Here is a 24536-nt window from a genome sequence, read left to right on the forward strand (position 1 = left end):
GAAACAGCCTCCAGAAAGGTCAGAGAAGAACTCCAGAATGCTGTTCCCAGACTGTGTGCCCATGACAGAAGTGACCGTGGAGATGTCTTATCTAGTCTCTCAAAGAGGTTTTCTGTGGCCAAATAAGTTTAGGAAATCTATTCGCAAGGCTCCTTGTGGAGTTGCAATATATATCAGCATATGAAAGGCTATGAAGAGTTTTGCAAAAGGAAACAGCTAAACTTTCCAGTATTTCCCAAATTTATTTGACCATGGAAATAGTTTTCTGAGGAAACCTTGTAGAACACAGTTTGAGGAAGGCTGCTGTAGAGCAATATACATGGGAAAAGCTTAGTGGGGAAAAGGGGGGATTAGAGAAGAGCCAGAATTACCAGCATCCCAAAGCTGGCCTTCCCGAGGCCAGATGTACAGTATTTGGCCTCAGGTGACAAGAACCACAGTGGAGCTGGAGCAGGCTCACTGGGTACACTGGGAACCTGTTCCATATCAGGGGCCTACTGGCTGCCTGGGAAACTTGCCCTTTCCCCATGACCTGCTCCTCCATCACTGCCTTGCTCTGGCCTGGGTCTCATTCTCCCATCTTGCCTCCTCTATAGCACCACCCACTCCCATCTCCCTGTCTCATCCCCATCCCAGATGTGCACTTCCTTCTGCTCTCTGGCTGCCACTCCTCCTCTCAAGCGAGCCTCAGTCTCACAGATTTCTGGGAGACATGCCCAGCCCTGTACTTGCTTCTGAACCCCCACCCCCTAGACAGCCCCTGACTCAAAGATGGATCTATGTTGTCTCTGCCTCTTCTTCCTTAGGAAATTAGGTAAGCCCATCACCTCTTCAGGGTTTTACCAGTGTCCTCTCAACAATAGGCTACTGTTCATTATTAATCAATCACAACTTCCTCAAGAGGTGAGTGTGCTCTACTGCTTAGCATTGTAGTATACACTGACCATGAGCAAGTCCCTTGGGCTTAAGGTGGGTAGTGGCCACTGTCTGTGATAGATACTCATGAAAACCCTGTGGCCCCCAAATCTCACCTGGAAGAGTGGAGAATGAGTGTGGTAGGTGGCAGAGAGCTGGAGTTTCTCTGGGCCTTGACGGAATCTCTCTCAGAGGAGGCAGGAATCTGGTCCTTATAGTGGTGGGAATGTGCCTAGCCAACGGGGGGTGATGGAGGGCTTGGAAGTGTGCCTGTGGCTGCTAATGAGTTTGATGCACACTCATCCTGGTGGGCATGATGGCTTGGAGAAAGAGGCTACCTCCAGCCCCTTGTCAATATATCCTTCTCTGATCCCTGGGCCTGGTCCCTAATCGTCCCAGTCTAGGAAAATGAAGGTAGTGGCTAAGGCTTCCCAACCAATGCCAACCAGGCTCAGCTCTTCTTCCTTAGCTCTAGAAACTGATGTCCACCTGGGTTGGGAACTAGAGGGGGAGAAGTGATTTTTCAAGAGGAAGTGCCTTTGGGGATAGAGGACAAAGACCCATGAAGTCGCCAAAATGACTCTTGGAATCCACAAAGAAACAAGAAAGAAATCCATTTGTGTCCAGTGTTGAGATCAGCCCAGCTCTTGGAGGAAGGGAAAATCTGTGTAGTATGTGTGTGAATGTGTGTGTGTTTCACAGGGAGAATGGAGGTGTGCGCGGAGCAGGAAAGCACAAGGGGGAAATTTATTCCCATTGCTGACAAGCAGGGCTGCTGTCCCATGGCTCTTGGAGACCAATGATAACTAAACACAGCCCTGATCCCCGATCCTACCTCCAGCCTGGACTACTCAACTGCATCCTCATGTCTTTCATGGCCACTGAGTTGCACAACTCCAGGTGGTGCCATTGACATGGTCTACAACACAAATGATAACCTCTGGAGATGTGCAAAATTATGGTTCTAACTTTCCTGCCCTGGGAAAGCACGTTCCCCACTCACTGAACAAAAGAAAAGGCACAGTGTGTGTGGGATGACTGACACCCAAGGCAGGTCTGTGGGGCACTGGCTCCTTCTAGGGGGCCCCTGGACACTCCTATCTCTCTCCTTAGCCCTGCTTGTTGAGGAGGAGACATGTCCAGGAGGCTGGGGCTTCCCTAGAGAAGGTTCTGGGGGTGAACCTATAGCCCTCTAACCTGCACTCAAAACCAGGGTCAAAGTGTACAGGGTACATTAGTCTATAAACCAGGATGGGCATCTGAACTCAATGTGAGTGGGTGGCTGGTGGTTTCCCACTCAAACAGGGATTTACCCTCCGAGTTTCAGGGGCACAGAGGACAGATTAGAAGGAGCAGCAGGTAACAGCCTTCCCAGCCCTTCCCACCAAGTCATCAGCTATGACTATGGGAAGGTCTGTACCCAGGGCTGGAGAAGAGCAGGGGTGAGAGGGGCAGAGAGGAGAACCCACGGGCTGCATCTGGGGTGACAGAGAGGCCAGGACTTCTACCTCTCCATTTCCCCACCCCACCTCCCGGGCCTCAGTTTCTCCTTTTAGTAGCCTGGGGATAATGCCACGTGTGCTGCCCTCACCCGGAGGAGGGAGAGGATGAAGGATGAGGGTGTGCCCCCAGGCACTGGAGGGGGTGAAGGTCTCTGACCTCATGAGGGGTAGGGGTGGAGATGTGATGAGGATGAACAGGCAGATGGGTATGGGATGGGGAACCACCTGGACGCAGGGGTGCTAGGAGACAAGGGGTGGGGAGGATGAGCCAGTGGGAAAGGGAAGCATGCCACTGGTATGTGCACAGGGCTGGAAAGAGAGTCTTGTTCTGTCATCATCCCCTGAACCAGTCCCCGAGAGTCACGCACCAACCGTGCTCTACAAAAACACGGAGAGAAGAGGAGAAAGCAGCAAGAGGAAGTGCAGAGGCCCCTGTCTGGCCCAGACAGGAGACAGTCACCTTGATTTGGATCCCCATTTTCAAAACCCCCCTGAGTTTTCTTTTTTTAAAAAACAAAATTCAGTATCAGTGACACTGTTTCTTTTGGCTCTGAATTCCAGAAAAACAGGAGGGGCGGAGTGTGCCTGCTTTCCAACACTCCCTGCAGGGCTCTGAACCAATACACAACAACAAGTGTAAGAAAACCAGGAAGGAAAACTGATTTTTATAGAAACTGGAATGAAACTGACCAGTCTAGTTTCATTACCCAAGCTAAGCGGAAATGCAAAAAAATAAAAATAAAAAGTAAACAAACAGCACAAATGGTAAGACGTGAGTTCCGTTTCCTAAATGCTTTCCTTTTTATTCCATTCAGGTGTCATCACGAACCCCAATTGGCCTGCCCCCCTTCCCTCCCAGCTTGCCCGCTCCCAGAATGGCCTCTGGGCTCTGCCCTGCCCCCCACTTCCCACCCTGCCCTTCTCCAGCACAGCACTGAGTATCTGCCCTCTTGCCAAGGCAGGGGCTGCATTTCTTATTGCCCGCAGTCCCTGCCAGGGATGCCCTTTTCCCCTGAGGGCTGACAAATGGAGTTAGGGAAGTTGGTTCCAGGAGCCTGGGCTGGGCCTGACCCAGAGGGGATTGAGATGAGTGGGGGGTGGGGGTAGTAGGTACCAAGTTCAAGGCCTAAGCAGTGAACCCCAGTGGCCCTGGCTAGGGGTGGAAGTGGGGTGGGGGACAGGATACCATCTTCTCGATGGCTCAGGCTCCTGCCTCTGCTCCTCTCAGATTTAAGGGGTCCTGGGTGTGCAGCTTTGCTGGCAGGGCCTCTGGAAGCCCATAGATCTCATCACTCTCTTTCCCACACTAAACTCAAGCACTGGAGCCCTGGACCCTCATGACCCTGGAACCAGGGGCTGATTCCAGTGACAATGCTTGATTCCTTCAAGGTCCAGGGGCCCAAGGGGTTAGGGAAGAGGAGAGACCGGGGCGGGGGGGGGGGCAAAAGGAGAGGGCTGCAGGGCTGGGCTGTGCCTGTGAGGTATGCCAGAGCCCTTGTGAGTTTCTAGTAGATCTGTTCCAAAGAGCTCAGAGCATTTTCAAGGCTGGCATGTTCCCAGGGTCTGTAAGACTAATGTGATAGCCTCTCAGGGGAAGAAGGGGAAGGATGAGGGCTGAGTCCAGGCTGGGGACTCCCTAGAGGACCTGTTGTCACAGTTTGGACTGTCTCCTGAGATTCAGGATGGGGGGAAGAGGGGATGGCAGCAGGTGAAGGGTAGGACCAGAGAGGCCAGCTGAGGGCAAGAGCCACAGTTGTGCCTGGCAATCCAGGCCAACCTAACCCAGCACCAAGATGTGGGTTTGAAGGGGGCACGGACTCTCATTATCACATTGTTAGGTGGAGGGGCCTTTAAAAGTCCTGGTCTCCTCACCACGCCTCACGTGGGGAAGGTTGTGGCCCAGGAAGGAGCTGCAGATCTGGAGCCAGAGGCCAGAGAGAGTGGTCTTTGTCTGCCTGGGGCAGGAGAGCCGAGGCATGCTGGACTTGGCCTTATTTGTGGGGAGACCAATCACTTCTCTCTGATTTCCATCCATACTCCCAGATGCCATGGGAATGGGGCAGCTTTGGCACCTTGCTAGTGTCCTAGACTCAGGCTGCTTTGAAAAACCAAAGTTGTTAGCTAGCCTCCCTCCCCGTCTTCCCCAAGGTCTGCCCAGAGCCTGTGTTGCCCTCACCAAGCTCCCCTGACTCCTCACTCACCTACCAGAGAATCTATCAAGAAGGCGCTGTGGGCCCAGCTGTCCAGACAATCTAGCAGGGCCTGAACAAGCCCTCCCTCATTGCCATGTCCCCAACTACCCTATTTGCTCAGGGGAGGAGGTGGTTCTGAGCTCCTTGGAGATCCTGCTGTGGCAGCCCCACCAGGCTGGAGAGCAGGCCCTGACCCTTAGCAAGGCAGAGAAGCCCAGACTTGAGCCTCTCTTCAACCCTGACCTCCCACATTGGGCCACCCCCAACGTGGTACCCTTGCTAATGTCTGGGCAGCTCCCTCTTAGCACTGCCCCTCACCCCATAGGGAGGGGGTTAGGGACTGAGGGGGGTCAGGAAGCACCCAGAGCATATATGGACACTGAGGTTCTGTAGGGCAGGGGGAGCAGCCAGATCCTGAGGCAAGACCTGGGTTCTCCCCTCAAGACTATGAGAGCAGGACCTTCAGCTACCAAGGGCCATGGAACCTGTGCACTGCCTGACCCTGCCAGGCTCTTCACTGCTGGGGAAGACATGCCCTGGGAGATGTTCATCAAGAACAACACTTGGAGAGTTGCTGAGAGACTGGGGGAGGGAAAAGGGAGACAGTGAGAGATAGAAAGAGAGAGAGAACAGACTCCCAGTGTCCACAGAAGGCATAGACTGGCCTCCTCATCTCCCTAAAGGGTGTTGGTGGAAGGGTAGACATTGGGAGGTGGAGTGGGTAGGGGCCTGGGAAACTGGGACAGCAGAAGCCCCTGAGCCCCTTAGAGCTTACATCTCCCTATATCCCAGGAAAGGGCTGGGAAGTGGGGCACACCTCACCGCCTACACCCCTTGGGGATCCCTTGTCAGTGGCTTGCAGTTCACTTTTCCTAGAGCCCTCCACTTCTGCCCCAGCCTCTCCCACCCTACTCTTGCCCCCATGCCCACCCCCACTGGTCACTTACTTGCAGGAGAGCTGGTTGATGCCTTCAATGTAGTAGCAGACGCCTCCATTGACACAATAGGACTTAGCTGTCTCGTTGCACTTCCGGGCGTGCCCCGACCAGGATGACAGAGTGGTGCTTACTGGGGGTATGAGAGACACGTGCCAGTGACCCACTAGGACCACCTCAGCCCCCAGAGTCTACTTCCTTCACGGCCCTGAATGTCACACCTCAAAGCTGGAAGGTCATCAGAAACTGCAGCAGTGACAGTGGAGGGAAGGCCTGCTGTTCCCTCTCAATCACCAACAAGGCAAATGGGAGGCTACCATGAGCTGGGACTGTCTTCCCAGAGAGGTCCTACACCCCTGCTCTGGGGCAAACCTTCAAAGGCCAGGAAAATTTTCTTTTTTTGTGGGGGTGTTGTAAGAAGTTAGGAGAAACCACATTCTCTGCTGAATAACTCTGTCCCTTCCCTGCCTGACTTCTAGGGGACTCCCCTGCAGGTGGGTGGGATGTGGACATCTGATGTGGGAGAACAAAGGCACAGGGTGGTGCAAGGAGGTGATCCCGACATTTTCTGCACTGCTTGGGCTCTTAGGGTGGACCTGGGAGTGGCTTGAGGGGGCTGGGGGTGGGGATCTGGGTCTTGAGGGGAATGGCACCTGTTGGACACTGTCATTTTCTAAGATTTGGGAAGATGGTTGGGGGAACCCTAGCTTCCACTCTGTTTCTCTTTGCTGTCAGGGCTGAGCTGGCTACAGGCCTTGCATTAAGGCTACAAAGGCCACTTTGCCCCATCTCCGCAGCATCCCTCGTCTTCTCCATGTCCCCAAGCCAGGCAGCCCCCATGTAGCCAGCTATAGCCTGGGGAGGGGCAGAGCTCTGGGCCTTAGACAGCCCAGACCGTACATCATGGGCTTCAGGCTGCTGGGGAAGAGATGGGGATTGGGGAAGGGAGGCAACTGGGATATGAAAACTGGGTGAGAACAGGACTGGGCTTTAAGGCTGTTGGCCCAGACTGCACATTGGATTGATCAGATTTGTTTGCTAAAGGAAGATAACTAAAGTTCTGCTCCCATCAGGATGGTATCCAGGAAGCTGGTTTCAAGTTAAAATTCTTGCTCCAAACATCAGTTTCCATCTGTAAGATAGCCCCCTTGGCTTTGTGTCCAGATCGAGGAGTCAGAAACAGGCTCAGTGCTCTGGGGTCTGAGGGCCCCTACTCCCATCCAGCAGTGGCCTCCTGACTGAGGTGGCCCATCCTACCTTGGCTGGCCCTGTCTCCCCAGGGGTCTGAGTCTCTACCACCCCCACAGGAGTAGGGGTGAGAGGAGGAGAAGGAGGGCAGGCACTTGGCGCCCTCAGTGTTTAGACATGTGGGGAGACAGATGGAGTGCGGAGGACTGGGAGTGTATACACAGCTCTCCTCTGTATATGTCTGAGGAGCTCGCTGATAAAACCCAGCGGGCAGGGCTAGCTCCCACCTTCCCCTCCACATTGTGCCTGCTGCTGAGCTGGCATCTTGGGGCCCCACTTCTGCATCTTGGGGTCTCCCACCTATGCTCAAGCCTAAACCCAGTTGGGTCCCCCATGCTGGCTGGGGAGAGGAGGTCTCCTGTTGGTCCTGCCCCACTTTGGGTCAGTGAGACCCAAGGAACTAGGAAAGGGACAGAGAAGAGAAACAGCCGAATGACCACACCTGCAAGTTGTAAAATCCTATTGCTGGGAGGACCTGAAAGGTTGTCCTGTGCTGTAGTTACACTGCAAAGCAGGAGTGAGGAGAGGGTGCTTGTCTGGAGTCACGATGTGCATTGTGACAAGGCCTCAGAGCCTCTCACCAGTCAACCAATCCCTTGTGGAAAAGCATGTCAGCATTAAGGCTTTATGAAAGCAGATGAATGCAAACAATACACAAACCCCAGGCCAGGGTCATCTTGTAGATCTTGGCTAAGTCATGGGAACTGCCAGGCCCAGCCCCGGATGGCAGAAGCTGCCCACTACTGTACCTCAGTGCTAGTTCTTCCCAAGATGAGGGAGCAGTGGACAGAGCAGTGAGGGTCCTGGGAGGCAGGACCAGAGCTGCACACTTGGGCTTGTCACACATACATGCCAGTGCTCATGAAGGCTTTGGGAGGCAGAAGCCATCTCCTGAAGGGAGCTGGGCCCCAGGCTGGGCTGGTTTGAGCCTGGGGCTACCAAAACCATGCTGCCACAGGGACTAGGCTGGGACCCAGTAAAGGCAGAAAGGGAGGGCAATGGGGGAGCCGGCCATAGAAGGCATGGGGAAGAGCAACCACAGGCCTTTCTGTCTCAGAAAGAAGTATCTTGGGGTCACCCCTCTGTGATGGCAGGGCCTTCTCAAGCCACTTCAGCCCAAATCTGGCTGTGGTGGAGCCACACGCCAGGACGATTTCCACCTGGAAAGGTGCATCCACACTGTGGCACAGGTACACGGTTCCAGCACATGTGGACTCCGGGGCAACATGTCTACACTCCCTTGTCAGTGTATCTGCATTTCTTCAGTGTGTCCTCCTGTGCTTGGAGAAGAGAAGGTGAAATATGGACTCTAAGTTGGAGAGTCTGGCTGCTCCCTTGACACTTCCACCTGGGTGACTTACAGCCACCCAAAACTCAACACATCTAAAACTGAGCTCCTACTCATCTGCCCCCAACTGGGCATCCTTGATTTCTCTTTTTCCTTTATTCCGCACAGCCGTCTATCACTGAGGTCTGCCATTTCTACCTCCTACAGAGTTCTTGACTCCTTCTTCCCCTGGTCCAGGCCACTGTTGTTTCTTCCTTGAAAGACCACAATAGCTTCCCTTTGCACTCAGAATAAAGTCCACCCACTCCTCCCCTCATCACCTCTTCTGCTTCATCTTCTACCCTTGTCTTTCACTATTCAAACTATGCTGGTCTTAGTTCAGTTCCTCTAACAAGCCAGGTGCCCTCCAGCCCAGGACCTCCAAAATATCAGTGTCTCAGATAGGCTGATCAGGCTCCTCCTTTATACCTTCTTTTAGTTTTGTATACTTCTACTTATAGTACTTATTCTAACATATTCAATGATTAGTTGTGTACCTATTAGTTGTTTAATGACTAGGTTACTTTACTAGAATGTAAGCTCCATCTGGGTAGGAGCCGTGCCAGTCATGTTTACTCTGAATCTCGATGTCTAGCAGTGTCTGGCACATAGTAGGTGCTTAACAAATATTTACTGAATGAATAAATTAACAAATTAACATCTGATTCTTTAAAGAAAGATGCCTTCTGCTACCATCCCAGGGGCTAGTCTGGCCTCCCTGGCTAATGCTGATATTGGATGGTCCTCTAAATTCTCTTTCTTGTAGATTAAAGCATTCTCACCTATTAAATGCAAGAATTCCTGGGAGGTTATTTGGGCAATGCAAATCAAAACTACAATGAGATACCACTTCACGCTCACTAAGGTGGCTATAATAATAATGATAATTAAGAAAAAGGATAACAAGTGTTAGTGAAGATGTAGAGAAATTGGAACACTCATCCATTGCTGCTGGGAATGTAAAATGGTATAGCAGCTGTGGGAACAGTTTGGTGGTTCCTCAAAAAGTTCAACAGAAATACCATATGACCCAGCAATTCCAATTCTATTATACCCAAGAGAACATATCCATACAAAAACTTGTACACAAATGTTCACAGAAGTATTGTTCATAATAGCCAAACTGTGGAAACATTACCCAAATAACCCAAGAACTCAAACTGATAAATGGATAAACAAAATGTATATCCATACAATGGGATATTAAGTAGCCATAAAAAGGGATTAAGTGCTGATACATATTACAATATGGATGAACTTTGAAAAGATAATGTTAAGTGGAAGAGTCAGTGACAAAAGGCTACATATTGTGTGATTTCATTTATATGAAATGTCCAGAATAGGTAAATCCATAGAGACAGAAAGTAGATAGTGGTTATTAGGGGGTGGGGAAGGAGAAATGGGGAGTGACTACTAATGTATATGTCTCTTCTTTTTGAGGTGATGCAAACGTTCTGGAATTAGATAGTGGTGATGGTTGCACAGCTTTGTAAATATACTAAAAACTACTGAACTGTATACCTTCAAAAGGGTGAATTTTATGGTATATAAATTATATCAAATTTAAAACTATGCCCCAGAAGGGTTAACCCAGGAAGCTGTTATCAGCCATTAGTGTCTTGGTGTTAATGCGTGTATCAGGGCCCTTGAAGAGTGCGAATGGGCCCAGATGGGAGTTGATGGTGTGGAGACACCTTCTCCCTGCTTCATGCTGCTGCAACTGCTCTTCTCCCTTGCTCACGGAGAAAACCTCTGCTTATCTTTCAAGCAGGGTTTCTAATCGTTCTGGTTTGAACCCCTGCTGAGAATTTGCATTTCTAACAAGCTCCCAGGTAATGCTAATGCTGCTGGTTAGGGACCAATTCTGAGAACCACTAGTAGAGCAGTGGTTCTCAAAGTTTATTATACATGAGAATCGCCTGTGGATCTTGTTAAACTGTAGATTCTGATTCAGTATATCTGGGGTGGAAATGCAAATTCTCAGCAGGGGTTTGAACTGGAACGAACCAGTCTGAAGCCCTGCTTTCAAGGCCCAGCTCAAGCGTCTTCTCATCCATTGGGGCTCCCCTCTCGTCTGCCTGGTAGCTCCTATCCCTTTAGTAAAGCTGCCTGTCCTGCCTCTTCAGTATGTTAGAACAGGCAGACACTTTGGAGTTCAGGTTTTAGCTTCCTGCTGTTTGAGGGACTAATGGGAGCCAAGACTGTGACTCCCCAGAGCTCAGAGCAGGGCCTTGCTGAATGCATGAATGAAAGCGTGCGTGTGTGTGTGTGTGTGTGTGTGTGTGTGTGTGTGTGTGTGTGTGTGTTTAAACAGCTAGTCTTTTTAAGTCTCCAGTCCCAAGGGACAGGTGGCCTTGCCAGGGCTTCCATGGTCCTGTGACACCCCAGGTCAAACTTGTCTACCCTATGGGACAAAGCCAGGCCCAGCCCAATATCCTGGGACTGGTACAGCCACCCCAGGACATTCCCAGGTTCCCTGTCACCTAGGGATAAGGCGGTGGTTTCTCTAACTCAGAGGTGGGTTGGAACAAGCTGACTGTTTTGCTAAAAGCACCACAAACTTCCTGCCAGGCTCCTCCTCCCAGCCAGCTCAGGAAGACAGGGTGCCTCATGTGAGCTGGCAGGGCTACGACTGCAAGGGGGGCCTACTCTGATTTGGGGAAGGAGCATCGGGCTTCACCCGAACAGAGCAGTAGCCAGCCAGGAGCTGAAGTGATGACCCTGGAGGAGTGCACTGCTCCTCCTGGCCCTGCCATCCCTCTTCTGGTGGCCCCACCCCTGTAGCCCTGGCTTCCCTGGGGCCTGGGCGGGCCAAGCCAACCTACCTTGGGATGAGTCAGAGGGGGGCAGGCACAGCTGCCCGCTGTCCGCCCTCCGCCCCCTCCCCAGGGTGCGGTTGCTGCAGGTCTCCTGGGTTCTGTGGGTAAACAAGGAGCCCGGGCATCTCTGCCTGGGAGAATGTCCCCAGTGGGGCCCTCCTGGTCCCCTGCAGCGACCCTGGCCACTTCGCTACATCAAGGGTAGGCTCTTGCCTGCCATGGACTGCAGCAGGGCAGCAGAGGAGGTGTACTGTGTACGTGTGTACCGTGTATGTGTGCATACTGTGCACATGAGTATGTGGTGGCTCAGGGTACAGGATGTCAGTCTCAACGTCAGACTCAGAATCCCAGAATTTTAGGGGGAAGGGACGCAGAAACCATCTAGCCCAGCCCCACGATTTGTAGATGGAAAAACAAAGACTAGGGAGGTGGAGTAACTTGCTTAGGGTTGCGTGAAGTATCTGCTACTGGACCAAATCTCTGAACTCTTTCCATTGCTCTGTCCTTCTGCTCTCCTGCCAGGCTGGAGGGACAAGGGGCAAGGATCCCTGTGGGAGGCCTGGGATTCCAGGTCTGCCCTTAGCTCCTGGACCAAAGGCTCTGCTGTCTGATTCTCAACCTGATTAGAGCATGGCTCCCGGAGGGCTGACAGGAGCCTGGTGTGGGGTGAGGCTGCAGCTTATCAGGGAGGTCCCACAACCTTCCCCAGTCTCAGGCCCCAGGCCCTGGGCAGGAGAGAGGGCACTACTGTGGTTTTCTGCATGGCAGCCCTCCCTCTTCCTCTGCTAATAGGGAAGTGCCCCTAGAGAGTTCTAGCAGGGCCATCTCTCACAGTACTCTGCCTCTCAGTAACCCCTCTGCCATGCACAGAGATGAGTGTGCGACCCAGGCATGGCAAAGATGGTAGCCCAACCCCCTGAACACAGTGATTAGGCCAAGCAGGGTCTAATCAGAATTCATCCTTGTATATGGACACAGAGAGAGCTGCCTCTTTTCTCTGGGTGGCTGGCTAGGGTGATATAAACCTGGAGTTGTCTGAGGCCATGGCCTCTCTTCCCACTCCATTCCCCAAACACGGGAACACAGTAGGAAAGAGTGTCATGACCCACAATCTGAGTTCTTGGACCCTGTCATGTCTGGGGTCAGTTCTATCTTGGGACTTCCCAGTTTTATAAGCCAATACATAAACTTAAGATAGTTTTAAGTTGAGTTCTTATCAGTTGTAGCCAAGAAAGTCTTGACTAATAAAACAGGAAAACCCCACATCCAAAGTGGCTCTGAGAATGTCTGTCCTCTATGGCTGGAGATGGCAGATGCTGGACTCCAGGCATGGTCCATTGTCCAGGCCCCTGGATGGGAGGAGCAAGGGGCCCAGGTACCCCCCACTGCTACCATGACTGGGCAGGAGTACGAGGAAGTTAGTAAAGGCCTTGGAACAGGTTGTAAGTTCTTTTATATAATATTTACTAGACAGCTACAATGTGCCAGGCACTGTGCTAAGCCCCGAGGGGTAAACAAGATACACACGACCCTGTGGCGCTCACAGTCTAAATGTCTACCAGTCACTACCTCCTTGTATAGCTCTATCACTGGCTAGCTGTTTGACCTTGGGCAAAATATCTAACCTCTCTGAGCTTCAGTTTCATAATGTATAAAATACATCATGCTTTTGAGTAAGTGTCCATGAGATAATGCAGAACCTGCCACGGAGTAAGCTCTCAATAAATAAACCAGTTGCTGTTGAATCTATTCTGACTCATTGCAACTCTACATGTGTCAGAGTATTACTGTGTTCCATAGGGTTTTCAATGGCTGATTTTTCAGAAGTAGATCACCAGGCCTTTCTTTTGAGGTGCCTCTGAGTGGACTCGAACCTCTACCCTTTTGGTTAGCAGTTGAGCATATTAACTGTTTGTACTACCCAGGGATTCTTCTCAATAAATAGTAGCTATTACTGTTACTCCTGGGGAGAAGGTATCATCTCTGTTCTCCCCACGCCTAAGGTTTACAATTCCATGGGGAAGTCACATCCACAAAGCTCAACAAGAAGAATGATCTCTATGGAGAAAAATGCGGCATCAGGATTGGAGAAAGACCAATTAACAACCTGTGATATGCAGATGACACAACCTTTCTTGCTGAAAGTGAAGAGGACTTGAAGCACTTACTGATGAAGATCAAAGACTACAGCCTTCAGTATGGATTACACCTCAACATAAAGAAAACAAAAATCCTCACAACTGGATCAATAAGCAACATTATGATAAATGGGGAAAATACTGAAGTTGTCAAGGATTTCATTTTACTTGGATCCACAATCAACGCATGGAAGCAGCAGTCAGGAAATTAAATGATGCATTGCATCGGGCAAATCTGCTGCAAAAGACCTCTTTAAAGTGTTGAAAAGAAAAGATGTTACTTTGAGGACTAAGGTGTGTGACCCAAGTCATGGTGTTTTCAGTCGCCTCATATGCATGTGAAAGCTGGACAATGAATAAGGAAGACCGAAGAAGAATTGATGCCTTTGATTTATGGTGTTGGCAAAGAATATTGAATATGGCATGGACTGCCAGCAGAATAAACAAATCTATCTTGGAAGAAGTACAGCCAGAATGCTCCTTAGAAGCGAGGACGGTGAGACTTCATCTTCTGTACCTTGGGCATGTTATCAGGAGGGACAAGTCCCAGGAGAAAGACATCATGCTTGGTAAAGCAGAGGGTCAGCAAAAAAGAGGAAGACCCTGAACAAGATGGATTGACGCAGTGGCTGCAACAATAGGCTCAAACACAGCAACAATTATGAGGATGGCACAGGACTGGGCAGTGTTTTGTTCTGTTGTACATAGGGTCGCTATGAGTTGGAACCTAACGATAACAACAACAGAACTCAAGACTGCTGTTGGCTAAGAAGTGGCCTGGGAGTAGGGTCAGAGCTGGGAGTGGCCCTGCTGGATGGTCAGGGGAGGAAAGCTGCCTGGGAGCAAGGATAAGAACTGACATAAAGGGGACCAACTACAGTTACAGCTGGCCCTGCATTTGAGCCAGATTGTTGAAAGCTGGGTTGTGGTACGTAGTCCTTGTTCTATGGCTCCATGAGGTGGTGGACATGGCAGGATGAAAGCACCATAAGAGGCCATTGCTATGGTTCAGGTGAGTAGGGATGAAACCTGGACCAAAGTTGTCCTTGGATGGGGTTGGAATGGAAGGGACAGGTGTGAGAGAGATCCAAAACAAAGAATGACCAGGACTTGGAGACTTAGATGTAATAGACACAGTAGTAAGGGAGACCAAGGGGTCTGAGACACTAGGAGAACAGGGGTATGCTTTACCAATATAGGACAGACAGAATCTGAGCCAAGCTTTTGTCTGAGGGTTCGAGGGCAGGGAGCGTTACAAGTTCTCTTTTAGACAATGCTGGGTTTATGGAGTGTTGGAAGGCTACCTGGTAGAAATGCAGGCAGGTGACTACAGATACAAGATGGGACTCTGCGGCAGGGGCGGGACTGGAAGTGAACTCCAATAAATAGGGAGCCACATGGCATGCTCAGACTGAGTGCTGGGAGGAGGGAGGAGATCCGTGGGATGTGGAGTCCTCGGGTTGTGCTTCCTGGGAAAGAAGAGAGTGGAGTGGGCACAGCTTAAGGCAGCTTTGGCTGAGAGGCGAGGTGACTTTCTGTTCAAGGGAAAGAACCAGGGCATGAGAGGACAGCTCAGTGGGAAGGCAGCCTCTTCTCACACAGCTGCAACTGCCACTGTGAGAGGGGATGCTGAGGGGTGCGGTGAGGTCCGGACCTCGTGAGTCTTCAGAGAGGGGATGACTGTGGGAGTGGGGCCTGCTGCCCCTGAGAAGAAGCTGCCCTCAGGGGCCCAAGTCCCCCAAGCCTCCCACCCCATGGCCCTGTGGAGGCTTCCTGAGCTTGGGTGCCCAGCACAGGAACAGGCTACAGGCGTCAGCTGGCTCACGCCCCAGGGCTGCCTCTCCCCTAGCCCCGCTCCTGGCAACACTGCTTCCCATAATTGCCGTCTAAAAATATCCTTTTCCCCACCCCCACCTCTTGATTTCAAAATATTTAGTTTTCAGGATATTTAAAATGAGAGCTGGCGGCTCTTCCAGGCCCAGATAACAAAGCTAAACATTTATGCTTCGACTGCATTTCTCTGAATTGGCCGAGATCTTGGGCTTGATATGGCAGCAGCAGGAGGCAGGGGAGTCCAGTGCAAGATGGATCATGTGCAGGCCTCCTGAGGCTGGGGGGCAACTGGCTTGCCCTGCCAAACGAACCCCTGTAGGACCCCTCCCTTCATTGGGGGACCACCTACCACTGTTGACGTGGAGCCGGCCCCGCACTGTGTCCTTGCCCAGGATGTTCTCGGCCTCGCAGACATACTCCCCAGCGTCCTCCACCTTCACCTTGTTGAACTGGAGTCGTGAGTTCTTTCTGGTTAAGGAGGGGATAAGAGGGGGAGAGCCGTGAGCCAGGGCCCAGGCCTGCTGTGGCTCCCCATTGGTCATTAGCGGGTCACCTGCCGGTCACCTCTCCCCCACAGAGCCACAATGGCCCCGCAGGGTGGGTGGGAAGTAGATACCCTCAGGTCAGCCATGTCTGAGGCCCAGGGGCAACCTCAAGTCCCCGGAGGGGAGTGAGATTTGGAACCTCAGGAGAACATAGGGCAGGGTGCATTGTTACATACATGTTCTAAGTCTGTGAATCCTCATACCTACTTTCCTGGAGCTAAGCCTTCTTTGTAACTCTTTTTCTGGGGGAGAAAATTCTAGCACCTCAGGAAGTTACATGGTCCCCACTCTTGCTCTTGTTCTTTCGGTGCCCCCCCATTCCCAGTGTCCCCACTCCTTCCCCTCCACAGGGTGACCACTGGCTCACCAGCTGCCCTAACCTTCCCTAGAAGGGGCAGTCTGTCACCCTAGATATGCGAGTGGCAGGTGAAGGTCCCAGGGGCTGTGAGGCCCAGGCAAAGCCTATTCCCAGGTACCTGGAGGAGTTGCTGGTCTGACATGTTCCCATGGCAACTGTGCACAGACTCCCAGCCCAAACCTGCAGGTCTCTCCTGCCTTCACATCAGCTTTGCCACTAAGGGGCACTCTGTGGCCTCTCTAAGGCCTTTTATTGCATTCATTCATTCAACAAATGTTTACTGAGTGTCTTCTGTATGCTGGGAGTTTGATACCTCAGGGAAAAAAAAGATCCTGGTCCTTGGGCCCCTACTTGATCCTTATGGCCAGTCTGGAGGTAGACAGGGTAGTACTTTGCTCCCTTTTTACAGGTAAGAAAACTGAGTCTTAGAGGAGCTTCCTGACTTGCCCAGGGGCACACAGCAAGGCAAAGGCACAGGTGGACCAGGAGCTGGAGTTGGTGAGGACATGGGACCCTCAGCAGCTCAGGGGCTCTCTCTCTGTTGGCTCCATGTCTCTCTGAAGTCCCCTGCCAACGCCCTCCTTCTGTTCTACAGAGTTTCCCTGCACCTGCCCCACAAGAACGAAGGCTCTGCAGGGTCTGTTCACAGCTCCCACCTCTCTCTGTCCCCATGATCTCCAGGGTGGCCTGGATAAAAGCCTGCGACCCCAACCTGGCTTCCAGTGAGAAACAAGATGTAGCATGAAAATGTCTTTATCTGATGTGACTTCCTCCTCTTTTTAGCCCTGAATTAAAAAATCAGATTCTCGTAATATATGGAGTAGGTTAGAGTGGTTGCAGAATATGAGGTAGGGTAGCAGAGCTGCCACTGCCCTAAACCTCAAGGATGTCAAACAGAGCTATGAAGCTGATGGGAGGGGTGATGTGAGCAGAGAGGCTGAGCCAGGGGTGGCGGAGATGGCAAATTGGCCCACCATCCCTCTCCTGGACTCTGCCTCTGGGAGTGTGTCTCTTCCCAGACCTCCTTATCCCAAGATCCCCCAAGCAAGGGTGCCACAAGGTTGTCTTGTCAATAGGCCCCACTGCTGTGGTGACATCCTTGTCGATGTTATGGTGACAGTTGCCCAACTACCCAATACCCTTCCTGGTTCAAGTCAATTTCTCCCCTTGGCCTGGTGCTTGCCCACAACCCTCTTCTGTCAATTAAAATTTGTTGCCTTCATTAACCAGAGCCCTGGAGGTCCCTCTGGCCAAGACAGTGTCTCGTCCCTGGCTCCAGCCTAATTAGATGCCACAAAGCCCAGTTTGCTGAGACAAAGCCCCTCTTGCTTCCTGGCCACCGGCTCTTCCCTGCACACTCGATGTGCAGGGCAGGGGACCACCTGAGGGTCACAGGTCAGTGCACAGGGGACACACACTCATAGCCTCCTTGTTGCTCACATCTGAATTCAAAGGAGCTTCCCTTACATGCCATGCTATGTAGCAGGGCAAAGAGGAGCGAGGCTCACAGGCTATCTGGAGGGATAAAAGCTGGAACTTTAAGGAAGGGCTTCCTGACATGAAGATGTGAGACCTGTAGAAAGGAGGCCCAAAGCTCAGGGACAGCCTTGTCCCTTTGAAGAACAAGAAGGAAGCAGGGGACAGAAAAAATGGCGCCTGGTTTGCTGGCTGCCGATATCTTGGTTTACCAGCTGTTTGGTGAACCCATCTCGGCAGTTCTAGGAGGTGGGCCCCAGAGAGGCATAAGGGGCTCGATGTCAGAGCTGGAAGGTGGGGGGGTCTATAGATCTACATTTTCTTCTCCTTACTCCTAGCTCCAGTCAGGAGCCCCAGGGAGCCAAGACTCCGTCCGGCCTTCCTGGCAGGCCCCAAACACACTGACTCAGGCTTGCCCCCTGCGGTGGATGCCCTACCCGTCCCTCCCCAGCCAGTTCCCTGCTGACAGGGATGGAATTTGAGCAGCCACATCCTCCACCCGTCCCCACATTTTCCTCAGCACCTACCTCCCACTGCCTGCTGGAGGGGCCTGTCCCAGCCTGCTTCTCATAAATAAGGGAACATGTGGTTCTGCAGGGGAGGGCCCCGTGCCCAAGGCTGGGGGGCAGTTTTCTCCTGGCACAGCAGGGCTTGGGTGAGATGCCTCAGTTCCGTGACACAGAGACAGAGAGCAACCCGGCGGGGAGGGGTCTCTGCAGGCCAGTAGAGACGTCCAGACACAGTGTGGCCTGTGCAGGCAGTGTGCCGGGAGGGTGGGAGAGCAAGCTGTGGTGAGGAAGGAGAAGATTTTGCCAAAAAAGGAGACTCCAGCCTCTGGGCCCATGCCAGATGAGGTGTGTGTGAGTGTGAGGGTGGGTAGGTGTGGAGGTGGCAGCTCTCTTCAAGTCACTCTGAGGGGACTTTTGTCACAGGGAATCAGAAGGTCCCTATCACGGCCCACTCCTCCACCGTTAACAACTCACTGCTGGGAGCCCAGGGGCAGAATAGATGGCACAAGGAAGTTTCAGAGATGCAGCAAATTGGACAGGGCCTTGACAGACAGGGGGCAGGGTAGATGGCAGGCGGTACACTTCAGACTTTAAGGGTCCCTAATACCCAGGAGGAGAAGATCTGACCAGGCTTTGTTTCTGGACTGGGTAACCCATTTGTCAGATGAAACAGAGGATTGACCAGGGTAGTAACTTGTTCAAAGTCTAGGACAACACAAAGGGTCTTCTGTCTAGTCCCAGTGGGGTCCTGCACAGGAGATTCCTGCAGGATTCTCATCAATTCAACATTTAATTTAGATCCCCTCTGTGCCCGGCCCTACAGGGGACAATGGTGTGTATGGGAGTGGGGGACCCAGCCTTTGAGGCTCTTTCATGCTAACAGGAGAGATAGACCCAACCAGCCTCCCCCCTACCCCCCATGCCCCAACAACACAATGAAGCCATGTCTAAGGCACCATGGGAGGAGACAATAAGAACTGCCTGGAGGGCTCAGGAAATTGTCCCAGAGGATGTGACATTTAAGCTGGGCCTTGGAGAACTCTGTCAGGGACAAGAAGGGGATGGGAGCTGTAAGTGTAGGGAACAGCTTGGACCCAAAGCAAGGGAATGAAAGGAAATGACATATTTGACCAGGGGTCTGGAGCAGAGAGGTGTTGGGAGACAGCAGGGCAATGACTCAAAGGCCAGGAAGAAGAGAGGTGGAAGCTGGGACTAGGCCCCTCTGGGGAGGTGTTTGCACCCAATCCCTGCATGCTGAGAATTGTGGGATGAGGCCTGTGCTGTGCCTGGCATGCAGGAGGCTCTCAATAGCTGTCAAGTCAATGAATGAATGACTGGGTATGTGTCCATGTTAGAAAGATCATTCTATGTCAGGCATTCACTGAGTCAGTGGCTCTGTGGACCTCCTGCTGGCATGAAGAGCTGCAAAGGCTGGGTATATGAGGCACAGTTTTCCAGTGAAAGGGTCTAAACTTTTACCAGATTCTATACTAGAAGCCAGACTAGAAACTCCGTGAAGGAAAGGACCATGTCTGTTGTGTTCACTGGTGTATCCCCAGCCTCCAGCACAGTACCTGACACACAGTAGGTGCTCAGTGCATTTATGTTGAATATAGAAATAGACTCACAAAGTGGCCTGTGGTCCAGAAAAGGTGGAGAGTGGCCAAGAGTGAGACCAAGGGAGGAAAAGAGGCAGGGATATCAGATAAGAAATGTGCAGAGCAGGGAGATGAACCCCTCCTTCCAGAGATGTGGTACCCAACTGGAGTGGATGGTAAGGGGACAGGGACTGAGCAGCAGGGAGTCTGGTTCCGTAACCGCTGACAGAGGAACATGGGAGGGAGAGGCAGGGCTCAAGGAGGAAAGGGAAGGGAGAGGCTAGACTGGGGCATTCTGAATTAGAAATGTCTGTTGGATATCTCAGGGTAGTATCTAGTGGTTAGCTGGCAGTATGGGTCTGGAACTCAGGTTAAAAAGTCATCAAGACTAGAGATGGAAACTTGGGGTCATCAGATATTTAAAGCAAGGGGAAAGTGTGAAATCACCCACAGGTAGAAAGGGATCGAGGAGAGAGGTGAAGGCTACAACTACAGGAAAGCTCCAATATTGGTGGAGGATGAGAGAGAGTGGTTATAGGTGCAGGAGAAGCAGGAGAAGCACCAGAGGGGCTCAGGGAGCAGGTGGTACCACTGCTGATGGCCGCTGAAGAGGCCTGGAGAAATGGGGCCAGGAAACTCAGAGGTTGCTGGGGTCTCTCAAGAGCCACATCCACAGAGAGTATTGGAGGTGTAATTTAAAAGCAGATTCCAGCAGGGCAAAGAGAGAGCAGAAGATGAGAGAGTGTGGAGTCAGTGGGCATACAACTACCCCCTGAGCTGACTCCATATGCAGTGGACAGGAGCAGGGAGAGGGGGCAACATCTAGCAGAGAAACAGCAAACAGCAAGGTGGAGGGAAGTCATTGTATAAGAGAAGCAATATGTGTGGGTATGTAGGTAGAAAGAGAAAGTCTGAAGTTACCAGAGAAATAAGTTTGTTGATGGTACTGTGGCTCTGAGGGTGGGTGTGTATTTATGTGTTCAAGGAAGCTGTGGGGATATGTGACAGTGGGATAGGAATGAGGGGATGATGGACGAAGTTATGGACGTGTTTGGAAGTAAGGAAGTCACTCTCTCCTGACTTCTTTTGTCTCAGTGAAGTAGGGAGAGAGGTCATCTTCTAGAAAGACAGGACAGGAGAGGGAGGGGTTCCAACAGCTCCTGGAAGGCAGTTCGTTCTTCTCTCCAGCTTGGAGCCAGTCTTGGCAGGGCAGTGAGAAGGGACGGGTGGCCCCAGAAGGTGAGCTGGAGGAGCAGCGTGAATTCTTGCCAACTGGAGACACACTGGACACGCCCCCCGCCTCACCAATATCCTTAGGAAGCGGCACTCTTTCAGTCATAAAATTTTTATCTAAACCAAACTCTTCTTAAATTACTTTCTGTTTTCTGCGTGGACCACTTTCTGGGGTGAGCAATTCTCTCTTCCCTAACTGGGAGGGTGTTACAGACCATTTGCTCCCGCTCCCTCTTTCCACAGCTTCCAGAGACTAAGGTCGATTCAGGGTATTTACATCCAGGACCACAGAGCCACCTAGGAGCAGCTTGGACCCATGCCTTCTTTCCATCACTTTCTGTTGTGGGGCATGCTGGGGGCGGTTCTCAAAAATCATCTTCGTTTGCATTTTGTGAGGAGTAAGGAAGAAAATGACAGCCAAAAGAAGAGTGGTTGTATAAGCTACTCTAGAGGGGGCAGAAAAGACGGGGTGCTCCTCAGCTACCCAGGGGAGTCCACTTGGTCCCCAGGGTCAACAGAGCAGAGGTCAGGTAGAACTTGTGTTTAGCATCCTTGTTTGTCCTGCCTTCTGATAGCTCCTCAGGGGCTCAGGGCGGGGGCAAGAGAGAGGTGGGGAGGCTGCTCTTGGTATTCTGATTTCTCTGGTGCCTGAAGCTCCCCTGCCCTACCAACCCAAGCAGGAAGATAGGTCATCTTCTGCAACCTGGAGATTCAGAGAGCTTCTGATTCACTTCCCTGGAGCATTGAGTCAAAGATTAGACAATTTCCATTTCATAAGGGGATACCATCTGAGATATAGTGCCTTTTACCCTTGCCTAGCTCTCTGCTAAGTGACAGCTTGCTCAGCTAAGGAATCAGTTCATCATCATGTGTGACCTTTCAGAGGCATTCTAGAGTCAGGATCTTTCCTCAAAGATTACCAAATGGTGGGGCTTTCAGACACCCCACCAATTTCCTTAGGAAGCAGCATTCTTTCGGTAGAAGTTTTAGGGATGGGAGTGGGCTTCCAGATCCTTAATCCACAGGTAAAGCTGATCTTGACAGTTAAATTGCCTTCAACCATCCAGAGACATTACTTGAGCATCAACAGTCTCCAAGACCCTGGGCCACCATAACTAGAGGGATCCAGAGCTGCAGGAAGAAGGTTGGGCTTGGCAAGGAAGTGGGGTAGAGAGGGGCTGGGATTGTTTCCATGGGTAGGTCTGGGGGCACAGCCCCAGGCTCTGCCTAGCTCAGGCCCCTCCTTCTCAGGGAGAAGGGAGGGCAGCTCACCGGTTGGAGGGAGGGTTGGATGGTGCTCACCTGCCATTTCCATACTTGATGCGAATGTCACGGCTGCGGTTGAGCTCCCTGCCATCCTTGAACCAGCGGTAGGAGGGCTGGGGGTTACCAGCTGCTGCCTCACACTTTAGCGATTGCTTCTCACCCACCTGTCCCGTCTGGCTCTTCATCTTCTTCAGCTTGGGCCGGGTGGCTGTGGAGGCACAAGGCAGGACAGTGAGCATGGTGGTGGTGAGGGCAGCTCCAGGCATGAGCAGTAGTGGGTAAGGGTCACTGTCTTTGGGCTGGGCCTGGGGGAGTGAAGGGGTGAATCTGGGGAACCATTCCTCCTAGTGCCGTTTCCTAGTTCAATCCAGCCAGCATCGACAGAATCTGCAATGATACTATGTATTTATTTATTACACTATTTATAGAGTTTCCTTTGTGCCTAGAATGGTACTAGTAGCTTTACATATATTAGCTTATGAAATCTTCACAATAACCTCGTGAGTTCATGACAATGATTAACCCCATTTATAGATGGGGAAACTGAGGCTCAGAGTAATGAAATCACTTCCCCAAGATGGTAGAATTGGGAATCAAACCCAGGTGTCCTTGACTTCAGTGTTCATGATCTAACTCCCGTCCCCAGCCCCCAGGACTGAGCAGGGCCCAGAGGACACAGGGCGACCAAGATGGCAGACACAGGTCTTCCCCTCAGGAAGTTCAGTCTAGCAGGGGAACCGTAACTTGGCACTGACATCAAAGCATGGTCATAGAGGGTGGGGGGTGGTGTAGCCCAGAAGAGTGACCCCAACCCAGGCTGGGGAGGGGCTAGCTTAGCTAAGAGTTCAAGGATGAGAAGGGAAGTGGGCCAGTAAGAGGCAGCACGTGGGCTGAGTTGAGTGGGTAAAGTGGAGGGGCCATATGCAGGACAAGGCCTGGGACTACACCATGGACAGATAGGGTACAAAAGCCAAGCTGAGGGGCTCTCCCTGTATTTCTTAAACGCCACCCTCTTTCTCATGCTTTACCCTTTTGCTCCCCTCTCCCACCTTAAAAAAAAAAAAAAAAAAAAAAGGAAAAAGTCCTCTGTTCTCAGTAAGGTGTGGGCCAGCAATGCTCCCTGCTGGGGTATGCAACACTTTTCATTGCAACAGCCCTTTACAGGATACAAGATGCTTTCCTGCACGCTCTCATGTGAGCTCCGTGAGACGAGTGTCACTACAGATGTAGAAGGTGAAGCCAAGCTCAGAGAGGTTAAGACACTTCACTGAGGTCACATAGCCAGGCAGCCACAGAGCAGGGACCAAAGCCCAGGTGTCTGGATTTGTAATGAGCCAGGCTGGTACCAGGCTGCGGACTGCTTTTGCAGCCTCATTTCTATTTGAGGAGTGGAGACACAGATTAAAGTCCTTCCAATAGTAGAAGGGAGGGTCTTCTGGGGCCAGGGAGTTGCCTGGGGACTGAGCAGCCATCGGCCACTGGTCCTTTCCTCAGGGCCTAGAGTTCTGGCAATGGGCTTAGCTGGCTTTGGAGAAAGGCTGGCAAGGGGGCCTGGCTATAGAGGTCCCCTCATTGAACCTAACCCTGAGCTGCTGCTTATAAGTAGGGACAAGACCCAAGTACGGATGCAGGGGGCAGAGGAAGCCAAAAAACAAAGGGCTCCCAAAGCCTAAAAAAGCTGCATTACATAGACTTAAAAAATGATTCTTGTTGTGAAATAATTGTGTTCATTGTAGAAAATTAAAAACTACAGACAGGTTAAAAAAAGAAAACAAAATCACCCATTATTCTCTCTCTCTCTCAAAATACACACACACGCATACTTTCAAACAAAATGAAATCACTGCCAGTAACAGGTTTGTTTCATTTAATGAAATGATGCAACTCTTCCCCCTTGGCATTAAATATTAATCTCTAATAGCATTTCCCAAACTAAATTCTATAGGACATGAGTTGATAATGGATATTACTTGAGAAAAGGGTTCCATGAGCAAATTAGTTTTGGGAAAATGGGGGTAAACAGTTAAACTTTATCAACTTAAGTACGATTCTATAAGGTAGGGCCTTGGATTTTTTTTCTTGGAACCCTTAGTCGCATTTCAAGAAAATAAAGTTATGTGGAACAAATTCTATAACATCTCTTATATATGCATATATGTGTGTGGAGTGTCTGGGTGGTGCAAATGGTTAATGTGTTCGGCTGCTGACCTGAAAGGTTGGATGTTTGAGAGCAACCAGAGGTGCCTCAGAAGAAAGGCCTAGTGATCTACTTACAAAAAATCAGCCACTGAAAACTATGGAGTACAGTTCTACTCTAACACATACGGGGTCACCATGAGTTGGAATCGACCCGATGGCAACTGGTTTATATATATGTATGTGTGTATGTATATATACATATAAATATATATATATTTTTTCACATGATTCAGAATTCAAGAAGTGCAAAGAGACATATGGCTAAAACAAACAAACAAACCAAAATCCTCTTTTACTTCTGACAGTAGCCACAGAGTTGCCTTTTCAGGAGGCAACCAATTTGAATCAGTTCCTTGTATACATTTTCAGAGATTTTTAAAATGTATATATAAACCAATACCAGTATTCACACACATTTTTTTTCTATAGCACCATTTTTCATG

General features: G+C 51.0%; 1 protein-coding gene across 1 annotated transcript in view; it reads right to left on the reverse strand.

Moving 5' to 3' along the window:
* The window catches only part of NRG2 (neuregulin 2), a 217325-nt gene that overhangs the window by 17250 nt on the left and 175539 nt on the right, over positions 1-24536 (reverse strand). Inside the window, exons 2-4 of the mRNA XM_004381152.2 lie at positions 21931-22102; positions 15259-15377; positions 5557-5677 (exon numbers count right to left, since the gene is read on the reverse strand). Coding sequence (XP_004381209.1) covers positions 5557-5677; positions 15259-15377; positions 21931-22102 — 412 coding nt within the window. The remainder of the gene's footprint in view (positions 1-5556; positions 5678-15258; positions 15378-21930; positions 22103-24536) is intronic.

This window comes from Trichechus manatus, unplaced genomic scaffold (assembly GCF_000243295.1).
Source record: "Trichechus manatus latirostris isolate Lorelei unplaced genomic scaffold, TriManLat1.0 scaffold00080, whole genome shotgun sequence".
Taxonomy (NCBI): Eukaryota; Metazoa; Chordata; class Mammalia; order Sirenia; family Trichechidae; genus Trichechus; species Trichechus manatus.